This window comes from Nuphar pumila, chromosome 6 (genome assembly GCF_984573655.1).
Source record: "Nuphar pumila chromosome 6, dmNupPumi1.hap1.1, whole genome shotgun sequence".
Taxonomy (NCBI): domain Eukaryota; kingdom Viridiplantae; phylum Streptophyta; class Magnoliopsida; order Nymphaeales; family Nymphaeaceae; genus Nuphar; species Nuphar pumila.
The window spans coordinates 35,291,662-35,317,442 of record NC_143254.1 but is presented as its reverse complement, the minus strand read 5'-3'; the positions used below and the strand labels follow the sequence as shown (position 1 = coordinate 35,317,442).

General features: G+C 37.5%; 1 protein-coding gene across 1 annotated transcript; it reads left to right on the top strand.

Annotated features, from left to right (window-relative positions):
* Positions 1–24,538: 24,538 nt before the first annotated feature.
* Positions 24,539–25,390, top strand: LOC149834614 (uncharacterized). The gene is made up of 2 exons (XM_090009415.1): positions 24,539–25,078; positions 25,175–25,390. The coding sequence occupies exons 1-2, from the start codon at positions 24,539–24,541 to the stop codon at positions 25,388–25,390; spliced, it is 756 nt and encodes a 251-aa protein (XP_089865541.1).
* The last annotated feature ends 391 nt before the right edge of the window (positions 25,391–25,781 follow it).

Below are 25,781 nucleotides of genomic sequence, written 5' to 3'. Positions count from 1 at the left end.
CAGAGGTAATTCATTAAGGTTTAGACTTTTAGTATTTAGCCTAAGTGTTGTGATTACCATCCTCCAAGATACATGCAGACTATTCAAGATGGTTGAGATTTGTATCTTGTCAGGTATCACGTTTTCAGCTACTGCTAAGTCTTTTGCCATGACTAACATACGGTTTACATGATCTACTACGCTGTCTGACTCTTTCATTTTATATGAATTGTATTGTTCTAAGAGTAGTTGAATATGTACTTTGGATGTAGTATCATATTTAGACCCGATTGCTTCCATCATTTAATTTGTTGTTCCGTAGCCTTCAAAAACTCTAATCAGGTCATCATCTATATAAGTCAACATAATAGTTCTAGCTATAAGATCATCTCTTAAGTATTTTTCATATTTTTCTTTCATTTCTTTTGACCCTATTTCTCCAGGATTTTCTACTTGTTTGTGTAATACATATTCCAAACCCTCAAGTGTAAGAGCTAAATGTATTCTTCTTTTCCAGATTAAAAAATTTGTTCCATTTAGCTTGTCATTTTTGGCAAGTTCAGAAGCACACACACGACTAGCCATCCTATCTCGTTTTATTTTGTTTATAGTAATTTATTTATTTTATTATTAATTATTATTATTATTATGAAACAAAAAAAATAGACCACAAATCAATTCCAGCCTATAAAGAATTACACAAATTTTTTTTTAATAAAAGCAGTCTTAAGCAGGAATTATAAAAAAAAACTAGCATTAAAATAGAAAACCTATTTATGTAAATTTAATAATCTCAGCCCTTTAAACAGAATTTTGATAAAATCACACACGCAACCCTCTTTTAGCAAAAATAATAAAAAAGGTATGCGAGTTATAATTAATTTTTTAATAACAGCGTTTTTGAATAACCCGCAAAAAAGGAGGGACTTCTGGGTAATTTCGACCACAGGATATAAATACCCAAAAGTTGACTGAAAATTTTATTTTTCAGTCGACTTTTCTCTCTCTTCTCTCGAGGGTTCGTCGGAGATGCCGAGAGGCGCTTTCACATTTTCGGCTAGGGATTCTGGCAGAAAGACTTGCTGTGTGTTTGGGTCGGTGCTCCTGGCTGAGATCTATCTCTGAGAGAAGACCCAAACCAGAACGATGGCCAAACTACTGATTTTCGGTGTTCTCTTTGTTTTCTGGTGTTTTCTCAGATAAGTTCTCTGGTGTTTTGTTTTGATTTTCCTTTTTCAGGAACGCCAATGGATGTATTCCCTACCGGTTATAGATTCAGACGAGGTGAGAGAGAAAACAAAAAAAGGCCGGTCAAAGGTTGGGGTCGTTGATAAAATAGCAGCGGTCGCCGAAAAAGAAAACCGGCGACAGAGTCAACGGAGGATAGTTTTCCTCTTTTTTTGTTTTATTCGTATTCTTATTGTTGATTTCTAAAAAAAAATATTCTCACAGATATGATTTTTCAGATATGCAGAGACAGCACATAAATCAAACAAATTTTTTTTTAAGCAGCACAGTTCGAGTCTTGTCGGGGCCACATAGATGTTTTCTAGTTTCGAGTCTCTGCTCTTAGAGTCCCATAAGCAACATAAAAAAAAAATTCTGTGACTGTGCAAGTTTACAGTCACAAAAAAAAACAAAGGGCTTCCTGAAGCCCGACTAACCTATCACGCTTTCCTTGCAGGTTTTGATAGACGAAAGTAGAAGGATGCCACAAACTTCAAGGATCTCAACCCACTCTGATACCACTGATGGATGGAGTGCGCAGCAGATGAGCGAAGTAGCAGAAGGACCGAGCAAAGATTTTGAAAACAAGAGAATAGAGAGAAGAAGATCTTCTGTTTTAGCCTTTCATAAGGTTTGCTTAGAGAGGCTTTTTGCTTGTGCTATGTATATCTCACATCAAGTGTTGAGCTTAATTTATAATTTTCCATCTCTCTGATTCTCCTTATTTTGGGCTCAGCTATGCAGATAGCTTCAGCGAGATTATTGAAACGAGCATTAGAAAACTGTTTTATAAAAAAAAGGCTTATTTAAAAACAGTGTTTTTGTAACTGCCCAAGGCATATCTACGAACGGGCTCATGTTCGTGGATATGCCGAAATGAGCGGATAATGGCCACTCATCCCAACACTTTATCGGTGGCGACCAGCGAAGGGGTGGCGGCTAGGTTGAGGGACGAGCACTCTCTCAACGGTGGCCGACAGAGGTGAGGCTGCTCAGCCCCCTTCTTCTTCTTCTTCTTCTCTTGTTCGTTTTTCTTCTTTTTATTTTTTATTTTCTTCTTGATTAAGGTTTTTTTTTTTTAATTTTCTTTGATTTTCTTCTTTTCTTCTTCTTCGTTCTTCTTCTTTTTTTTTTTTTTGATTTTCTTCTTGATTAGGGCTTTCAAGAATCTCCATTGAAACCTGTTTGGAAGATGAATTTCATAAGACAGGTTCTTGTGGTAGGAATTTTGTGGATATTATTGATGCTCATTGTGTTATTATTTCAAGTCTGGTCATACCAATTGTCTGTGGCTTCATTTTCAGGCACACTTTTGGAATTGTCCAATCTAAATTGTTTTGTTTATAATTTCTTGGTCATGATTTTTGATGAGGCATTCAAAATCATAGTTTATCAGCAAGCACAAAAGTGACAGTTTGTCTTTTATTGGTTGTTTGATAACATGATTTCTGATAGAGGCATATGCCAAATACTCTGTGTTAGTTTTTGATGACTTGCACATGGATTTGTGGATTCTATTCTGTGTTGCAGGTTGTTTGGTTCTTTGCTTTCATGGATGGCATAAGAGTAGGGCTTGATGATGGAACCACTGCTTGACTTTACATGGTCCCTGGTTAATGGCCATCCTCTGACTCAGAGACAATGGATTAAGAGATACTTGGTAGATCACCCTTCACCATGCACTCAGAGACATTGAATTAAGAGATGCGAGATGTTGGTGTTTCTTTTCTAAGGCAACAAGCTACACTTGTGAATTGATTATTTTGTCTGCAAAAGATGGTTACTGACAATGGTGCTTCTTTACAATGCTATAGATGATAGGCGTAATAAAGGTTTTCCATTGATGCATCAAAAAGCATTATTTTAGTTGGCATGTTCAACATGAAATCCAGATGAAACTCATATTCCATTCTTTTTGTCTATGGTGGAAGTTTTTTTATATATGCTTTCTGTATCATAAATATTCATCAATTAAAGTTTACTCTTTTACGTCTAAACTCGTGCCCATTCCTGTCAAAACATTGACAGATCATGAACCTACTCGCCTGTGATTTTTTGCAATGTGTATGTTGGGGCCAACTTTGCTGATTTCTGTTATCCGATTTGATTTATATTAAACTAAATCCTGCATCTTGAATTTGATTGCTAGATCCATAAAGTTGCACTGTTTGAATCTTGTCTTGAGCACTTCCCCTGCTTGCCTATTAAATAATGACAGCAGCAACAACAAAAACAAGAAAATGTTTTTTCTTTAAACAGTTATGAAAATTTTATCTTTCTATTAATTTTTTCGATTTCTCAATTAAAGTATGTGAATTAGTGCTGAATAATAATCAACTCCAACCTAAGTAGATCTAATAATCTTGGCTTGCGTTAGAAGGTCTCTTATGAAGCTGATCCTATTTGTGTGATGCCCATGTCTAATATAAGCTTATAAAGAAGAGGGTTTGCTCATGGTTTGAAACTTAGTATGATTTTAGACATACCGTTTGTATTTGGATCCATATTTGATTTATTTTACATAAGTTTTTGTATGTTTTGTTATTTGGATCTAATCGAAGATTCATATTCGGGTCAAAATCCATATTCGAGGCAAAAATCATCAATTTAGGCATACTTTCATAATTGAATCTATATCCGTGCCAAAAATCCATAATAAACTTGTTAAAACATGTAAAATGACGATCCAAAATGAAGTATTCTGACCCATTATCCATGAGTATCCAAGTTGTCCGCACATCGTCATCAAACAATTGACATTTGAAACACATAATCTGAATACCGTCTAAACAAATGTTGAACTTTGTTCAGAACGAAGAGCACAATGCCTAAACAAGCCATCAAACATACCCTGATTATGGCCAATGCTTTGGCTGCCAAAGGCATGTATGGCTGGAAAGGAACAGAGTAAGTTAAAGGGTGAAGTTATTCCAGCAGATGCGCTTTGGTGATCAAAAAATGGGAATTCAAGGATGGTCCGACAAGAATGCTAATTGGTTGGGCAAAGCAAGAATATAAACTGTCTACTTATTTTACTGTTTTTGTCCAATGTTTTCTGATGATCTGTATATGCTGCGAGTGATATCTCATTACTTGTAGCCAAGATCTGAATAAAATTTAACTTCCATTGAACAAAATAGATAATGGAAGGATAAACCACCTGAATGGTTTCCTTCCATTTTGGATGTGCATCAGTAGTCTTTGTTGTAACTGGTGGCGGTCTACCTAACCCCAACTTGCTAATCAAGAAAAGAAGAAAGAAATCTTATACGACTATTTCCACTGTTTTATTGTCTGTCAAGCTGGTGCTATAGAGTTGATAAAAAGTAGTATAGCCGTAGGAGAAAGTAGAGACGTTAAAACAAAAAGTCTAAATAACTTTTTCCATTATCTGTCTAGTGAGAACTGAAGACGTATCTTGGGTTGGACTTTTGGGTTGAAACGACAGGTCATTTGGGTTATAGAATTGCGGTTTCTTTTGTTCTTTGTTTTTTCAGATATTACTGAAGCGATGGTTTACCCCTTGGTCTGTGTTCTCACCATATTCTTATTATCTATTTTAGTAAAAAGGATTTATTTCAATATAAAACCAAGGGGGAGGTTGGTTTACTGATTACATCACAAAGCATGATTCGCCTGTTCTTAAAAGAATAAAATCTTTTCATTATTGGTTTTGTTAGATGGCAAACTACCCTGATAAAAACCTAAATCCATCATCCCCTTTGAAGGTAAGCAGAGCTGCCATCTTACTTGACCTGATTTTACCGTTGAAAACAAACTAAACAAAGTTCTACTTACGTCTCTTCATATTGATGACATAATTAACCAGAGAGAGAGAGATTACAAAAAATGATAGTTTAGTATAACACATTTTCAAAAATACCTTACAATTTACCAAATCCACCAAATGAACAACGGTGTACATTCTCACTTTTTTAGACACTTTTACCTTTCACAGCTATGATTTTTTTATTTTTGCAATCAGGACATTGAAAGTGGATTAACCCACAAAACTCGTCAACAAAATCACATATGAGGTTCAGATATTCTAAAAGAGATTGCGAAATTCTAACATACTACCTTGCAAAATTTCAAACTATTTTCGCTGGGGTATTGCAAAATTTTGCTCTGTATAAATGATGTTTTATTTCTCAACCCCTTATTTGCATCCAAATGCCCTATTTTTGCTACCCTAGGGTTCTTTTGGTCTCCAATCTGTGGTTCTCAATTCTTTCAACGATCTTTCGATGACATTCTAGCGACATTCCGTCGATATTAATGCTTTGCAAAAATCTCTCATCAACAGCGGTTCATCGGCGGTGGTAACCCCAAAAGCATGGGCGACACTTCATTGACAGTAAGTTTTTCTGGTAAAAGCATAGGTTCATCAACTGTAAATTTTTCTGTTAAAAGCATCAACGGTGAGAACATCGATGACACTTCATCGATGATGAGTTTTTTCAATAAAAGCATTAGTGGTGAAAAGATTAGTAGCAATTCATCGATGGTGATTTTTTTTGGTAAAAGCATTGGCGATGTGATATTATTGTATGTATGAGATAGAAAACCAAAAGTTCGTCACTGTTGCATTTTCATAATAGAGAACATGAAGGATGATGATGATGCAAAAGACATCTCCTCTAATGAACTATGATAGATGAAAATATGTGTTGGATGATGATGATGCATAGTCGATGTATCTCATAATCAGCATTTGTAAAAAAATAAAATAAATGCAAAATGTATGAATGACTTCATTTTGTGAAAGGATTGAATGAATGAAATATATGAGCAACTTCATTTTATAAAAGAATGAATAAATGCAATGTATGAGCAATTTTTTTTGTCAAATAATGGAATGAATGAAATGTATGAGTAACTTTATTTTGTGAAAGAATGAAATGAATGTAACATATGAGTGACTTCATTTTGTAAAAGAATTAAATGAATGCAAAATATATGAACGACTTCATTTTGTGAAAAAATAAAATGAATGCAATGTATGAGCGACTTTATTTTATGAAAGAATAAAATGAATGCAATGTATGAGCAACTTTATTTTGTAAAAGAATAGGTCACACATATACATGCGAATTTTTTATACAAATTCACATATATATGCAAATTTCTTTAAAAATATGTAAATTTTCTACTTATATGATAATTTTGCTTTAAATTTCATTGTTATAGAACAAATCCAACAATTTAACAATTTAACGATACATACAAACAAAACTAAAATTCATTTACAAGCATAAAATAACAACTACAAATTTTTCAAGCTTACATGCAAAATTATAATAAAGTTTTTAAATACAACTATGAATGAACTTTACATCCAAATGGCATCTAAATTTTTATTCATTCTATTAAAATTACATTCACATGGGGCGTCCAGATCCAAATAAGGGGTTGAGGACCATAAGAACTCTAGGGTTGCGAAAATAAGGCATCCAAATGCAAATAAAGGGTTGAAAACAAAACGTTATTTATATAGAACAAGAAAAAAAAATTTACAATACCCCTGCAATACTTGTTTGAAATTTGGCAAGATACAGACTTTTCGCAAGTTTTTCATAATTTCACAATAACTCACACGATACTCATCCACAATTTTGCAAGGAACGAAGTTCTACAAGTTTTTCATAATTTCACAATAACTCATGCAATACTCATTTGTAATTTCGTAAGGTACGAACTTCCGCAATACTTAAACGATTTTTACAATATACCTTGTGATACTTGTCACGATTTTCGCAAGTGTTTTAAAATTTTGCAGTCTTTTTGGAATATCGCAATATTAGATGCGATTTTGTTAACGAGTTTCGCAGGTCCATTAACTTTTAGCGTTGTGACCCACAAAAATAAAAAATTCACAGCTACAAGGGGTAAAAGCATAAAGAACATGGAAACCTATGAAATTATCCATTTGGTAAATGGTGCGGCAATTTTTGAAAATGCATCATTTTCATCGTACAATATGATTATTTTTCGATTATCTAAGACTCTAGGAATCATGCACATACTATTTAGGGCTGCAAATGGATAAGCCTCCTAACCCAAATTTTTCATGATTGTTTTTATTCTTAGATGTAACTGGTTGGGTCTGCCTAACCCCAGCTTGCCAATAAAAAACAAAACAAAAAATCAAAAGGGCTGCAAATGGATCGGATATGATTGGCTATGCAATCTGAGTCCAACATGGTATATCCGGATGTGTATCCTTTAAGTAAGATCCAAACATGAACTCAGACCGGTTTTACTGTTCCATCGTATCACTTTCGAATTGTAATAATACTTAAAGTCAGATCTGAATTGATCTGAATCAAAACCCAATCCCAAGTTGTATTTTTTTACATATAAATAGCTTATTTTTTCTTTTATTTTTTCCTGATCCAGTATTGTCACGTGCATTTTGGATTCAGATTTAACCTTACCTCATCAGATCTGATTTAGATCTACTGTTTGCATTTTGGATTTAGATTTGGATTCAGATCTGGAGGGATCCAGCCATAATCTGGACCCGTTTGCACCCCTAGAGTGCAGCTGGGCGTGCTCAACGCAGATCACATTCTTGATTTTTTTTTTTTTGGAAAAGGACATTTTCCACGATTTTGAAAGAATTTCGTTTGTAAGAAAATGTTGGTGCATTTGATTGCCTCGGATCTAAGGTTCTGATATGGTATGCACCCCATGGGTTTGGCAAACAAGTATATCTCAGATGCTCAAAAGTTCCCATATTCCAATCTATATCTCTCTCCCCTTGAACACAAACATCTGACATTGGTACTCGAATTCTAGGACCACAAGTCTTATAATATGAGTTCCTATGATCTCAGATCACCTCCCATATGAGATTTGAGGCAGTTAAACGTACTATAGAGAAACAATCTAAAAAAATTGCAACTGAAAAGAAATTTAAAACATATAAAACGGAGAAAAAAATATTAAACAATTATTTAATGGCTTTAACACATGTCACGTTCTGATTGACATATAATATTTTTTAAATTATTTTTGACCAATTCAAAACGATTCACTTGAGAATCGGTATAGGCTGATTCACCTGAATGCACGTGGCAGTTACCCATTGGACCGGAGTATACTTTGCCAAGTGCTTGGCCCTGAGGGCTGGACTCTGCTCGCCTGCTTGCTTAAACATTCCATGCTATATGGGAAATGGATGAAGCAGCACTTCCTCTATGACTCGGTGAGTAGGATATAATTATCTAATAAGGGCAAAACTGAGGATGTAATTACCTCATAAAATTTATATTCTATAGAACCGACTCCCTTCCATCCATTGACATTAAAAGAGCACTTGAAAATCACTTTCTATATATTCATCTTCTTTCTTCAACATAAAAAATGGATCGATACATAGGGATCCACATAGATTTTTGGCCTCTTTGGAGGACAGCAACTTGAATCCTAACGTGTTGGAACTCAAGTAGAGCACGGCATTACATGGACAGGCCATGAATTGTTTGGGCATGTCTGGCCAGACTCAAAGCAAGCCGCCTATCTAGGGGTGTCAATGGGGTCGGGTTTGACTCGGATCCGTCTGGTACCGAGCTATGGTTTGTGAAATTTCATACCAGACCTAGGTCCGACCCAAGTTCCCCTAAGATCCATAATTTTTTCAATATAAAATGGATAAAAAATTTATTTTATTAGGTATGGTTTCTCTCATGGTGGGTTCGATCCCAATACCAACATCTCAAATCAGGTCTGGGTCTGGTTCCACCTGGGTTTGAACCAAACCCGATCTGTTGACACCCCTATGCCTATCTCAGTCGACCTTTTTTTTTTCTTGATAGGTAAGCTGGGGTTAGGCATGAAAAGGTAACAAAAACAATGGAAACTCTATAGTGCTCTCTTGTACACCGAGAGACCAGAGCATTTCAATTAAATAAAGATTTTGAATGGTACACAGGAAAGCAAGAGATACAGGAAGAATAGAAACTATTTCAACCAATTTACAAAGAAAAAAACAATTGAAACAGATCCTCTACGTATTAGGAAGGTGATGAGAGACTCTAGAAGATGTAGAGTAGGATTGACTACTGTTTCCTGTTTCCTCTACCACGTGACTGGTCTGAATATGATTCCTGGCACTTTCCATACTGCTGAAACAACCTTCTTTAACAGTCCTCGGCAAGCTCAACGTGGTACTTAGTACGCCCAGCTTGGAACAAAAAGTTTGAAAGGGTGTCATTGCCAGTGGCTTAGTTAACCCATCGGCAAGTTGGTCTTGAGAATTTATGAACTGAATGTGAATGTTACCTTTGTTGACATGGTCTCGAACGAAGTGGAAATCTACTTTCACATGCTTGGTGCGAGCATGAAAGACGTGATTAGCAGCTAGAGACAGAGCCCCAAGGTTATCACACCATAATTTCAGTGTACTCGATAAAGTTTCTCCTAATTCTTTCAGCAATGATGTTAGCCAAAGCAATTCGGCTGATGCACATGCGAGAGATTTATTCTCTGCTTCTGTGCTTGAGCAGGCGACAGTCTGTTGCTTTCTTGAAGCCCAGGAAATCACATTGGATCCAAGGTAAACCACAAATCCACCAGTAGACTTTCAGTCTTCTGTACAACCGACCCAATCTGCATCGGCAAACACATTTAAGTCTAAAGAGACAGATTTTGTTAGAGAAAGACCAAACTGTATAGTCCCTTTGAGATAGCGCAGTATGCGTTTTACAACAATCCAATGTTCTTCGGTCGGGGCATGCATAAACTGACAGACTCAGTTTACAACAAATGAGACATCTGGTCGAGTGAGAGTTATGTACTGTAGTGCTCCTACAATGCTGCGGTAGAATGAGGGATCTTGGAAAGCCTGATCAGCCATTTTGTATTTGCAACCTGCACTCATAGGAGTTAAGCATGGCTTGGCCTCAAGCATGTGGGCCCGCTTCAATATACTAAGTATATAACTCCTTTGGTTTAGCATAAGTCCCGATTTTAAGTACAATAGTTCTATACCAAGAAAGAATGCCAGTCGACCCAAATCTTTTATAGAGAATGCCTTCTTTAAGTTCTTGATAACCTGTTGCATAGCTTTATCACAAGTACCGGTGATTATAATATCATCGACATAAGCTAAAATGAATACACGTTCTTCCTTTTGTTGAGATATAAAGAGTGATGTATCAGATTGTGAAGCCTTAAAACCATGAGATTTAAGATATCCACTTAGACGAGAGTACCAATGCCCGCAGAGCTTGTTTCAAGTCATAGATGGCTCGATCAAGTTTGCAAACATACTCTGGATGTTTTCTACCAATATATCCTTTTGGCTGTTGCATGTACACATCCTTTGTTAGACAACCATTCAGAAACACATTATTGAAATCTAGTTGTCGTATTGACCATCCATAGCGATCAGCTTGAGTAAGCAAGAGACGAATGGTCGTGGGTTTGACCATTGGACTAAATGTCTCACCATAGTCTACACCTGCCGCTTGATGAAAGCCTTTAGCCACAAGTCTGGCCTTATAACAAGCCACTGATCCATCAACATTTCTTTTAACCTTGTATACCCATTTAGATTCGATGATGTTGAAATGAGACTGAACAAGAACTAGATGCCAGATCTGATTTAGGGTTAGAGCTTGAAATTCACTATCCATAGCTTTCCGCCACTGGGAACATTGGGAGGCTTCATGATAAGAGTTGGGTTTGACTTCAAGTAGGTCTAAACTGAATGCTTCTAGTGAAATGGGATGCAAGTAGATTGTGAATGCCTTAGACTTTAAGGATCCTGTCATGGATCAGGTGAGCATAGGATGGCTGTGGCTGGCTGGTGGTGGAACAAAAATAGGTAGACTACTAGGTGCAGTTAGAATCTGGTTTGGTGAAGAGTTATTGGTCTCGACTGGCAGATCTTCATCAATAGGTTCATTTGTTGGTGCGGCTGGTTCAAAGACGATGTCTTCAAACGGGGTGACAGTACTAAGATCATCTGGTTCGGGTGAAGATTCTTCAGAGGTAGTCATCTCGGCTTGAGTGGATTCTGACGACGGGCAATAATACAAGGTAGATAAAGGAATCACAAGACCCCATTGATTCAGGTCTTTTGGTTGAATAACCATGTGCTCCTTGTTTTCCAATCTAGCACTTTCATCAAAGTACACATGACATATATAGAGTCGTCTAGTCTTTGGATCTAGACAAAGGTACCCTTTGTGCCTTGAGCCATACCCAACAAACACACATGGTCGGGTTTTAGGTTGTATCTTATTGGAGTTGTATGGTGTCAACAAAGGATAAAAGATAGCTCCAAAAACTCGCAAGACAGAATAATCTGGAGTTTTGTGAAGTAAAAGTTCATAGGGAGATCTTTGGTTGAGAACCAGTGTTGGCAGCCTATTTATTACAAATACAGCAATACAAAAGGCTTCAACCCAAAATTCGTGTGGCAGATTTGCATCATTTAACATAGTCAACCCAATTTCGATGACATGTCGATTTTTACGTTCCACTAGCCCATTTTGCTCGGGCGTATGTGGGCAAGAATAATGATGTTGAATGCCACAGAATTGCAGAAGACTTTCTAGACGAGAACTTGTAAACTCCCCACCATTGTCTGATTGGACCACTTTAATCGAAAGATCAAGTTGATGTTCAACTAGAGTCTTAAAGCTCGCAAAGCATTCATATACTTCACTCTTATTTCTCAAAGGAAATAACCAAGAAAAATGCGTAAAGTCATCAACAATGAGCAAATAGAATCTAAACCCATCATAACACACTATGGGAGCTGGTCCCTACACATCAGCATGCACAAGTTCAAGAGGTCGTGTTGCACGGCAATCTGAAGGCTTGAATGAAAGTTTTTGTGCTTTGACTATTAAACAGTGAGCACACAATTTTGACACATTTGATTTATTGAAATCAATAAAATGTTTATGATAAAGAAAATCTATAATCTTTCTGTTTGCATGCCCAAGCCTGCGGTGCCATAGCTCGTAAGATCCCTTGTATGCACGGTCAGCCATAAAGGCAAAGCCATTCACCTTAATTGGGTAGAGCCCCTTGTGACTTATTGGTCCCCGTAGCCAAATCCTGCCCGTCTCCTTGTCCTTAACACGAAATTCAGATGACGAAAATTCAAATACACAATCATTTTCTCTAGTAAATTTTCCAATAGATAAAAGATTTTTAGCAATCTCAGCGGCATGCATGACATTCTTAAGAATGAAATTCGAATCATTTATAGCAAGAATTAAATCTCCAGTATGAGAAATTGGTATAGTTGAGCCGTTACCAATCATTATTGTGTCTCCACAATGAGCCACATGTTTGTTGATCATCGACTGATCAGGCATTGATATGTGGTGAGTTGCACCAATATCAGGGTACCAAAACTCATTGTTAGACTGCTGCAAAGTCATTGCCAAGAACACTTTAGGTATATCATAGCAATTCTTGGCAGTGTGCCCTAGACAACCACAATGCTAACATATGACTGATTGCTTTGGATTGGTATTCTGATTTGCATTGTTTCCTTCTGCATTATTCTGATTGTAGTTGTTGAAATATTGATTAAAACGACCTCTTACACGACCTCGATAGAAACTGCGACCTCTTCCTCGACTACAGGTTGCTATAAAAGTTGTCTGGGTATTTTCAGATGCTTCTAATGGCTTGGGATGAATCATAGACAACCACTTTTCTTGATTCAAGAGTAAGTCATAAAGATCAGGAGAGGTTAAAGTAACAAAAGTTGAACCTGTGGTCACCGTTGTGACCATGCTTTCATATTTAGCAGATAACCCATTGAGGGTTATTTGAATCAGTTCCTCATCATTTGTAGTGTGCCCTGCAACTGCAAGAGTATCTGCAAGAAGCTTGATACGATCCAGGTACGCCATCATCCCCATACTCCCTTTTTGGATAAAATGGAGATCTTTCTTTAACATCATTATCCTTACACTACAAGAAAATACATTGTTAGCGACGGACTTTAGCGACAGATTAACGAGCGACAAACACCCGTCGCTATAATTAATGAAGCTTACGAACATAGCGACGAAATATAGTCCGTCGCCCAGTCCGTCACTACTTAGCGACAAATTTTGCGACATACTATTTTGTCGTTACGGACGCACCATTTGGCGATGACGCTTGCGACAAAATCTAGTCCGTCGCTACTTAGCGACGGACTTGGCGACGAAATATAGTCCATCGCTCATTTCATAAATTTGATTTACGTTGGCTTAGCGACAGATTAATTTCGTCGCTATGTTTCGAATAACCCTAATCCCAGACAACTTTTCCTTTTCTTCTTTCGCTGCTCCCGCCGTTCGCCGGTCCCACCGTTCGTCGGTCCCATCGTCCGCCGGTCCCACCGCTCGGAGACAGATAAAGGACCCCTCCCCCCCCCCCCCCCCCGCGCGCGATTTCCGGCAGGGGGTTAACCCACTGCCTGTTCCGGCAGGGGGTCAACCTCAGCAGGGGGTCGACTCCGGCAGGGGGTTAACCCCCTGCCTTTCCGGTAGGGGGTCGACTCACTAGCGGAAAGGCTGGGGGTCGACCCCCTGCCCGAACAGGGGGTCAGTTAACCCCCTATGTTCCGTAACAGGGTCGACCCCCTGCCGAAACAGCAGGGGAGTCGACCCCTTGCCGGAACAACCTCTTTTTTTTCGTGGTGACTTCATTTTAAAACAACAAATTTTTTGTGCAGATTTTTCAACGGAACCAACTCGTGCTCAGCCACCTGTGGTAAGTAAGTTACAAAAACAATGCAAATCGGGTAAATACCCGTGGTGAGTAAGTGATGCAAGCGTATCACATGTTATTTAATTTGTTAGATGTAACACTTTATTGTTCACACACTCACTTAGTTGTTGATATTTAGGGTTGCTTTGTTGGAGTTCAGAGATCATGCTGAGCATGATTTTAATGTATGAATATTGAAGTTTTCTTATTTTTGGAGTACGAAGTCCATGCTAGGCATGATAGTAGTTAGTGAGATATTGAAGTGTGTTTGCTGCAGGTACATGTTTGCCATTTGTTTGATAAGAATGATTACGTTGTATTGCAATGTTTGATGTAATTGTATCCATGCTTGCATGTAGTTACTTTCAATTTGATTATGACTTCCATGTGAAATTGTATAATGAAAGCATGTTTCAAATGCTTGTATCATGTCATTAATAATTTGCACATGAAAATATTAAGTTATCAATGCATGCATCAAAATTCTTGTTATTGTATGACATCATATATTGTATGATAAATTTGATATTTTCTTCATCGTAGCATTCTGATTGTTCTCTTTTAATTTGTTAGGCTATTATTCGTAACATCATAAGAAAATGACTGCAAACCGTGAGTGGATGTACAGTAGGATAGTGGACAATGAGTTATCACTTGAATATATGGATAGTGTTGACAGTTTTATTGAATTTGCAACGGCAAGTGTCAGTACAGTGGATCCCATAGGTCAGATTAGGTGTCCCTGCAAAATTTATAAGAATAATCGATTTGTAGAACCTCATAGCGTTAGACATCACCTATACAGGAAGGGTTTTGTGAGTGATTATCAGAACTGAACGTTTCGTGGAGAAGAATTTAGAAACGATTTTGATGCACGGGTGAATGTGGTGCACAATAATTCATATACGAATTTGATATTTGATGCCGCAGGAACAAAACTGGGTTCTGCTATGAGTTCTAGTGATGTAAGAACTGCCATAGATGAAGAATCACCAAACGATGCAGCTAGTAGATTTTATGATTTACTTAGAGATGCTGATGAATCACTTTGAAACGGTTGCAAGAGTCACACTATCTTGTGTATAGTTCTTCAACTAATGAATTTGAAGTCCGAGTATAATTTGAGTCAATCATGTTTTGACCGTTTGTGCATGATTGTGAAGAGTATGTTTCCGACCAAAGTTGTGCAATGCTACAACGGGTACATCATAAATGGTTATCGATTCCATACAAAAGATTATGGTATAAACAAATCAATGATGAATAGTGGCGTGTGTGTCAAGGGTAGCAACTACGGTGAAAATGAACATGATTACTACGGTGTTATAGAGGAAATAATGGAGTTGACTTACTTAGGCATAAATAACAGAGTAACTTTATTCAAGTATCATTGGTTTGATCCAACTGCAACAAGACTCGACAAAGCTTTAGGCATTGTGGAGGTGAATCATAAATCCAAGTTTGGAACATATGAACCATTCATATTAGCCTCACAAGCTCAACAAGTTTATTATACTTCATATCCGAGTATAAAAAAGTCAGATAGAAATGAACGGTGGACAGTTTGCAAGGTGAAGTCCAAACTATACCCTGAGTATGATCAGTTACAGGAAGATGAGTTAGCTGAAGACAACGATTACTATTAATCAGATGATGTCTATGACTTCGCTTATGGTCACAATGTTGCGCATGATATGCATGTCATATATTCATTGGCCGATGAAGCATTCATATAGGAATGTGATCCAAATGATGTACCAAGTGGATGGGCAAACAATGAAGAAGAAGAAGAAGAAGAAGAAGAAGAAGAAGAAGAAGAAGAAGAAGAAAAAGAAGAAGAAAGTCAAACAAGTGACGAGGAAGAATTCTCAAGCTAGTGAGCAAAATCTTGTAATACAAACCTCTATTTAAATGCATTGCAATACTTGATGTGAATGATTTGAATTATTTGAATGTATTGTAATACTTGATGTGAATGATTTGAATGTATTGTAATACTTGATACAAATGATTCGAATGCATTGCAATACTTGATGTGAATGATTTGAATTATTTGAATATATTGTAATTTATGCAATGAATGATTTGAATTATTGCAATACTTGATGTGAATGATTTGAATTATTTGAATGCATTGTAATACTTGATGCGAATGATTTGAATGCATTGCAATGCTTGATGTGAATGACTTGAATGCATTGCAGTACCTGATATGAATGATTTGAATGTATTGTAATACTTGTTGCGAATCATTTGAATGTATTGCAATACTTGATGCGAATGATTTGAATTATTGTAATACTTGATGCGAATGACTTGAATGTATTGTAATACTTGATGTGAATTATTTGAATATATTGTATGACATATGCTATTTGTTAGAATATGGTTCATGGAGGTTACAGTGGTCGCTCATCCAGTAGTAGCCAGGCTCAGCCTTCATCTTCACGGGCTCCTGTGATAGGTATATCATTTAACTAATTAGATGCTTGATTAGTTCAAATGCGCATTCTGAGAATTTTTAACGTATTTTTTTACAAATGATGTTTCGCCTGTACACGACCCACCTACACCAGTTGATCACACAAGTCATGAGCCAACACAGAAAGCAGGGTCTTCTCAGTCTGGCACAAGAAGACTCATTCGAATAGTATATATCGATAATCGACCGTAAGTATTTCGTTTTCAATTATTGCATATCTTATAAATATTTTATATTGATATTTACTGTGTACCAATTCATGTGCAGCACGAGGTTTGAGCCACAAGAAGTAGTACGGGAGATTATGAATTCACTTTTTCAACATCTACCAGGACCAGTTGCTCAATGGAAAGAGTACCCAAAGGAGGTGTTAGACAGATTGTAGTCCTCATTCATGGTATACAGTTGTTCCTCATAGTTAATGTGTTTCATATTTAATTTTTTTAAGTAATGTCTACTAACTTTTTGAAAATATTTGTAGGCTTCGAATTGCTTCGCAACTACGGTGGAAGAAAATGATGCAAGGAAGGTGTGGCAGAAGGTGGCTGCCAATCGATTTGCAGACATGCTGCACAATATAAAGACTACAACAAAAAAAACATCTGGCGTAATAGATGATCCAGTACAGTGGAAGAGCCATGACCCTATTACTATCAAGAGAGATTATTGGGATGAAATGTGTGATAAGTGAGCGGGAGATGTATTTCGAAATCGCTCTGCGAAGGCTGCACAAAATCGAGCGAAAATGCCCGAAGCCCATCTACACACAGGTGAATCTAAGACATTTGGGAGCCACCTGAAGAAAATGGTAACTCATCAATATATAATATTAATTTTATAAGTATTGTTGCAAACTTGTGAACTAAATCTTTTGTCCTTTAACTTCGCAGGAAGCAGAAAAAGGAGTCAGTGTACCATATAAGGATGTGTTTGTAGAAACACATAAAAGGAAGACCACGGGAGTCTTCGTATCAGAGAAGGCGAGAACGACAACGGTATATATTTATTCTATTAATAATCATTGCAATATGCAAGTTATCATAATGTTATCATTAATTATTAATGCATACTTTAAACATTATTTTGTAGGAGGCATATGAGCAACAGATGGTAGAGCGATATGGCGATGACGCTACTCAATATCCATCATTTGATTCTGTAGCATGGGTGACTGCAGCAGGTGAACCCAAAAAAGGTCGTGTGTTCGGTTTGGGAGTAATCTGAACACTTCACCAGTTATTGCTTCTTCCAGTTACGGCTCACAGACTTCTTTCGTCGACATAAGCTCCAAGCAGCAGCCTATTCTTTCCGGTGATGATATACGCCAGATCATTAAGGACACAATGAATGACTACTTCCATGACACCGTCGCCCCCTTTCTCCGAGATGAGATCAACAATCTTGTGCTGAACAGGGGATCTTCGATTGCAGGTCCCTCTCAGATATAATCACATATTCAGTTTTTTGTCTGCCTTAGAACACATATGAGCATAATCAAATCACATATATAACTTTTTGCCTGCCTTAGAGCACATATGAGCATGATAGAATCACATATACAGTTTTTTGTCTGCCTTAGAGCACATATGAGCATGCTATAATCACATATAAAGTTTTTTGCCTGGCTTAGAGCACATATGAGCATGATAGAATCATATATAAAGTTTTTTTGACTTCCTTAGAACACATATGAGCATGCTATAATCACATATTCAGTATTTTGACTGCCTGAGAACACATATGAGCATGTTATAATCACATATTCAGTTTTTTGACTACCTTAAAACACATATGAGCATGCCAAAATCACATATAGAGTTTTTTACTGCCTTAGAACATATATCATTCACGATAGAATCACATATAAAGTTTTTTTCTTTGCCTGCCTTAGAGCACATATGAGCATGATAGAATCACATATAGAGTTTTTTTATCTGCCCTAGAACACATATGAGCATACTATAATCACATATTCAATTTTTTGACTGCCTTAGCACACATACGAGCATGATCGAATCACATATATAGCTTTTTGCCTGCCTTAAAGCACATATAAGCATGGTAGAATCACATATAGAGTTTTTCTAGCTGCCTTAGAACTCATCTGAGCATGATATAATCCCATATAAAAAAATTTTAATGCCTTAAAACACATATAATTCATGATAGAATCATATATAGAGTTTTTTGCCTGCCTTAGAGCACATATGAGCATGATAGAATCACATATAAAGTTTTTTTATTGCCTTAGAAGACATATGAGCACATGATAGAATCACATATAGTGTGTAATTTATTTCATTATATTTTATTTATCAATACTGACTGCTCTTTTCTTGTGTAGGCTGCTAGCGATAATCAGCGTAACGGAGCTGAAGGGACAGATAAAGGCAATGAAGAAGAAGACGCACAAAATCTTGGCGATGATTAGAGAATTGTGTTGAAGAAGTTCTATTTTTTTTTGTTTCTTAAATGTAATTATTGAATTGTAAATAATTAAACTTGTTAATTTTAAGGTGGAACGATTAATTGTTGTAGATTCCTTTTATATGGAATTTTTTGTGTAGTTTGTTTTTTATTTACAGGAAATACAAATTGTACAGGAAATATAAATTGTACCATTTTCAATATTTAATTTTCAAATAAATTTTTTTATTTTTTTCGTGTTTGCTACGGATTAGCGATGGAACCATCCGTCGCTATGCATATAAATCTAGCGACGGCTTAGCGACGGACGTAAATCCGTCGCCAAGCCGAGGTCGCTGTTTAGTACCGGCGGATTGGCGACGGAATACATCGCTCATTATTCCGTCGTAATTAGCGACGGACCTGGCGACAAATTTATTTTGTCGCCAGTTAGTGTCAAAAAATTTGCGACGTAAGCATACCGTCGCCTCGTCGTCGCTAAGCCGGTTAGCGATGGAATATGGTCGTTGCTAATCCACTGCTTTGTTGTGGTGTTAATGGTGATTGTGCACCATAGGATTTTTCTAAGTTACTCCATGTTTCTCGAGCAGATTGGACTAACATCCTTTGTTCAATGATGAATTCAGACACAATGGCTTTAATCCGGCTGAGGGCCAACTGATCAGACCGACGCCACACAAGAAATTCATCATTGATCTCCTTCTTGTTGGTTTCTTTGTCGGTAACATATTGGAGTGGAGGTGAACTGCTTCCATCAACATACCTCAGTAGATCTTGGCTCAACATTACTGACTCAAGTTGACTCCTCCAGATAAGATAATTCTCATGAGACAGCTTGATAGACACGAGACTTGCTATCGCATTCCACTGAGCGATACGAGACTGCGAAGACATTATCGCTAACTCGTAGTAGGATTGGCTCTGATACCATGAAAAGGTAACATAAACAATGGAAACTCTATAGTGCTCTCTTGCACATCGAGAGACCAGAGCATTTCAATTAAATAAAAAATCTGAATGGTACACAAGAAGGCAAGAGATACGGGAAGAATAGAAACTGTTAGAACCAATTTACAAAGAAAGAAACAATTGAAACATATCCTCTACGTATTAGGAAGGTGATGATAGATTCTAGAAGATGTAGAGCAGGATTGACTACTGTTTCCTGTTTTCTTTGCCACGTGACTGGTCTGAATCTGATTCCTAGCACTTTCTATACTACTGATGTAAAACCCATGGATTTTAAGGACTTTTTAATGAATAAAAATGAGCATTTGCATGAAATAATAGGATTTTTTGTAATATTTAATGTGATTTCGATGCTTACGGGTTAGTTAGAGTGAGCTCGGTAACGAATACTAGAGAAGGTATTTGGATACGGACTTTAGCGAGATCTGATGATCCAACCCGGTTCACGGGGCCAAATGGGAAATCCAATGGTTTCAGGATGATAGCGTGAGATCCGAAGCACATTTAAGGTGAAAGGGTGAAAGGTTAGAACTAACGGGAGAAAATCCACGTGGAAACAGGCGAGATCCACCAACTGGGGAAAATGTCTTAATAAGACATAAAATAAATTTCTTTGCAAAAGTAAACATTAAGTAGTGGTGTGATATAGTGGTAGGACAACACGGTTGTGTGGAGCCACAATCCAAGTTCAAAACCCATTGTGCGCTCACGTGAAAATGAAAAACCTTACCTTTTTGCATAAAATTCGAAACAAAATAGAAAGAGTTAAATACAATTTAATCTACACACTTGTCAACGAAAAGCAATATAACACAAGTGGTGGGGTTCGTTACCCCTTCGGTGGACGACCATGGTTCAAAACCCTTGGTGCACGGAGTCTTCTATTTACACGAGTTAACTAGATCTTTTTGCTTTTTTTTAAAAAGAGGTAAAAATGCACTGCTAAAGAGCTCCTACGTTCAAGCCATTCTCAAAAAAAAAAAATGTGAAAGAGGATATTGCTCTCTTTTTCACTTTTACACGTTTGTAGGGGAATCCCCCTACAAGTGGTGGAAAGGTACCACAAAAATGAGGAAAAAATTAGTTAATGGAGCAAATGTTCAAAATAAGTAAGGGGCAACATGGGAAGTTGAGTGGAATATTTTTTTTTTAGAAAAAATGGGGAGATCGTGTATAAGGGGACGATTTCCACCTTTTTCAAAAAGTTTTGAAAAACCTAACTTGATGGAGAGTTAAAATAGGGAAGGGACTTGGAAAAGGGGTTACACGATTTGGATTTCCCTATCTCTCTCTCTCTCTCTCTCTGTCCCAACGTTTTGCCCTCCTATTCTTCTCTTCAACTGTGAAGGTAGACCTCCATTGTTGGGACTGTGTGGACCTCCATTAGCGACGTTGTGTGCCGCTTCAACGAAGAAAAGAAGGTGCGGTTGTTGCCATCATGAGTCTCGAAAGAAGTAAGAGGCATTTTGTTTGTTTGTGTGTGATCAGGATTTTGTGAACCCAAATGCGGTTAATACCCTATGACTTCCCTCTTGACGGTACCACCAGCACGGGTGGCGTGTTCACCATCATGAGGGTTGCGAATATGGGTGTTGAATCCCCATTCATTGTAGAACTAAGTAAGGAGCGTATATATATTTTTAGTATGAGGCTGAGTTGTGCAAGTCTGCCATATATATATATTCAATTTCATTTGTTATTTGTATTATCAATCAAAACCCAAACTAAGCATCCTAAGTAATTCCATGACAAGAGTGCTGCAAGGTTGACAGATTGACCAAGTTCTATACATAAAACTCATGATCTAGCTGCTTTCATTCGGTAGATTAAACTGAACTTTTGTTGAAATTGTTTTAAATAACCAGGTTTTAAGTCCTAGTATGACCTTTTGATTCTCCAAGTGGCAAAAATTGATATCTTAGAAACCCTCTTGTTAACTGTTTGGATTGATGACCGGTGAAAATTTATCAAGAACTTGATGATGTGCATATTTTGTCAAAGTGGTTCCTGAGACTTATGGTCACCTTGATTCTTTAAGCTGGGGGAAATCATGTTGATTCCAACAAATGCTACAGTGGTTGGGATGTTGTTAGCTATTAATTTGTTAGTGGTATCAACCACTCCTTTTCTGCATTAATTATGATTAGGGAAATTTCTCATAAAGAAAAAATGTATCTATCACATTATTTTTTTTCTTTCCACCTTTTGGATTTGATGATCGAGGCATTGAAGACTATATGTTGACTGTTGCATTGCCTGATGTCTTTAAAAAAAATGATACAAGAAAAAAAGAAAAGGGGAAAGAAAGTTATATTTGAAAATTTTCCTATGAATATTCTTCAAATATGTTTGACACATTGACGTTACAAATCAATATGAGGCAATCTGATGTGTATACAATGCTTAAGTCTAATTTGCAGCATTTTGAGGTCGAAAGATATCTAGCTCCTTAAATCCATTTTTATCTTATGAATGTGGTATGCTTAATGTCTCTTATTGGAGTAAGTTTTGGCCTTATTCACGCATTAATATAAAAAATTTATTGAAAGTGCATCTGTAAGAAAGGTTTGTGGAAAGAGATTACCGATTTTTTTGCAAAAATTTGCTTGTACAGACTTATCAATGCTATGTGTGAATGCTTTGGAATATGTGTTAGGGCTCCTTAAGTGTTTGGTTTCTCAATTTAGTTTGCTCTCCTGTAGACAAAGGTGATGTCACTGCTTGAAACCACAACCCCAAACAGGGTCACTATGTTGCTAATATTTTCCATATAGTATGTCTGTCTGTATACACAAACATACACATGCTACCTATCAAAGTAAGTCTATTATTCAATAACATAGGCCTTATTGGAAAGAAGTGATGGAACATTGTTCTTCACTCTGACAAAAGGTGGTTCCTTTTATTCCAAACTTGATACTTAGATCTTGACCCTAGCCTGGTTCGGGTCATTTCATGGCCATGAAACCCGCTGATCAGTTGGTCAGTATATGCTGGGTCGATGGCTAAGTGGGTCGTACCAATGCATGAATAGCAATTTAGTAAGCACACAGTCTTGAAAAGAAAGAAATAGTGTTTATGCCATGTAAAACGCCTAGTTTTGTGGACACGTACACATACTCTGTAGCCGAAAATAAGTGTTGGGAAATATGGGCTCCGAGTTGAGCCATGATCGAAGTAATGCTACTCAATTGGTGCTTATGATACCCTGATTCAAATGTATATAAAGTGTGTGAATCCTAAGACGAGTTCAACGTTTGTTGGAAATCTCCTATGGTGCGATGACTTGCACAAGAAAGCAAACAAAAAGGAAATGTGTGCAAAATCAAAATTTTGTGTGGTTTTGGGTATACTTGAAAGACAGTATATGCTACCGGACTCCTGGTGGTGTGATAGGACGCACGTGATTATAAAGAAATGGATAAATCATAAATATAAAACCTTTGAGATTCTGGGTACATCTGAAAGACGATATATGCTACTGGATTCTTTGGGCTCTGGGTATACCTGAAAGACGGTATATTTTACTGGACCCATGGTCTACCTTGGAGAGGGTAGGTGGTATAAGCTTCGTGGACGTTTTTGTGTTTTGTGAGAGCTAGGTGTCTCACCGGGTCCCCGGTCCACGAAGTTAGGGGACCAGGACTACCAGTGTATCCTAGGTGGTAAATCCAAGTCTTCTGCAGAAGTGTCACCGGGTGTATCCTAATTCTTGTTCTGGCCTCTGGGGAGTTCTCTCTCGGTCACAGACCGTCCCCTTTGGATATCCGTATAGCTAGTCATACGGGTTATTAACTAATAGACCCCCGTATGGTCTCGGTCCGCTGCGAGGTCTATGTCCGTGCGTACCCACAGGGTAAGAGTAAGATAAACATTAAATAATTTAAGTTGACTGGAAACTTATTCCTGAAGAATTGTAAACTGTTGATATGATATTTGTAGAACTTGTAGAACTACAATTTATGCCAGTATGAATAAATGTACCTTTAGTCCAGTTATTTTTCATACTGTATCATTAAGTAGAAAGCATGTTTATTTTCTTAGAAGAATGTAAATTATCTGCTAGCTATAATTTTAGATGTTTGCACATATTTGTACACAAGACACTGAGCGCCACATATAAATATAATGCTTCTTACGCAGGTAGGGAAATCTGACCCTTCTACTTTAAATGTTTTTCAGGTAGCAACTAAATCAGAGCATCAAGGTGTCGTTATGGATAACCAAGAGATCTCATTTATTTCAATATTTTATGTTTGAACTCTGATTAGTTGATTTACATTTCTGTTATGAGATGTAATTAATAACATTAATGCTTTAATTAATGAATGGTATGCTTTTAGTACTTTTATGTTTTACCCTGTAATTCGCCCGACGCTTGGACTTGTCACTTTCGTTAATTTCAAAAAAAAAAAAATCAAAATTTTCCATCCAAATTGTTGGGGTGTTACAGCTTTGGTATTAGAGCAGAACTGAAAAACATGAGATCTTGGCTCTTCCAGTGACCACGATGGCTCTGTAAGTATGTAGGAATGTTGTTTTTGTAATGTAGAGATAAAAACCATATAAGTATGTATGATCCTTTCACAAAATTATAGCTAAGGTTATAATGGATTTTAATTGCTCAAATAGATGGCTTGGGCAAACTGCTGCAACGACATTATGAAGACACTACATAACCTGGCTGAAGTAGTAGGCTAGCAAGCTACGACAATACATCAGATGGGCAACAATTTACACCAGGCTACCCACGAGAAGAGTACAAACAGTGGGACTATGTCCTACAAGAAATTCATGGACATGGACCCTTCTGCTTTCTCCGAAAAGACAAATCTGAAGGCCGCTGAGAGTTGGATACGGGAGATTGAACGCGTCTTTCGTGTACTGGAGGTGCCCGAGGAGCATCAGGTGGACTTTGGGACTTATCGTCTCAAGGACCACACCAAAAAGTGGTGGGAAACCACCAGGGCAATCAAGTTCCAGGATGGTCCTCTATCTTGGACGGAGTTCGTAGAGGTCTTCAACGCCACATACTTTTCAAAGCACGAGAGGGCGAAGAAGATGCAGGAGTTCTTGGACCTGCAACAGGGTGAGATGTCCCTGACAGACTACATCACTAAGTTTCATAGGTTGGAACGTTACTGTCCGAACGTTTACACTTCAGACGAGGATCAAGCAATAAAGTTTGCTCGAGGCTTGAAGACAGGTTTGAGGAATCGTCTGTATACTCGAGGGCCCAAGACCCTTGATGAAGCCATTCAGGTAAAATTATTATATCCGTTGTTATATAAGTTTTATTTGAGTTAGTAAGGTTAATCAAGGAGCGTTGACTTGTTATCAACTATCCTTGTTATTTAGGTTGCGACTCTCCTCGACGATGACTGGAAGGAGGGGCAGAAGGCGCAAAATAACAGAATTGGGGTTCAGAAACTCGAGTTCAAGAAGAGATTTGGTGGGAAACGTTTCAACCATCAGACCAAGAAACCAAGGCACGACAGAGGCACTAAACCCAGGACAAAATCAGAGGTGCCAGAAGTGCAACTGCTTCCACCCCGGTTAGCAGTGTCCCCGTGATACAAGAAGGTGTCTCTACTGTGAAAAAATGGGACACTATCAAAAAGTGTCGAAAGAAGCAGGTCGATGATGCACGTCGTGAGACTGGGGGAAAACAACCACAGCAGCATCGAGCACCACCACCACAGCCGCAAGCGGCTCAACAATGGGTATGGGGTCGAGTCTACGCTACCTCAGCCGATTAGTTACAAAAATGAGACTTGGTGCAAGGTACCGTGTTTATTTTTGGCCAAGCTGCTGTAGTATTGTTTGACTGTGGAGCTTCTCGTTTCTTTATCTCTTTACATTTTGAAATTTGTGTAAACTATATGATAGAAGTAGAAGTGGTTTTAGGAGAACACAATTTACCTGCCAACCTAATCATACTCGATATGACCGAATATGATGTCAT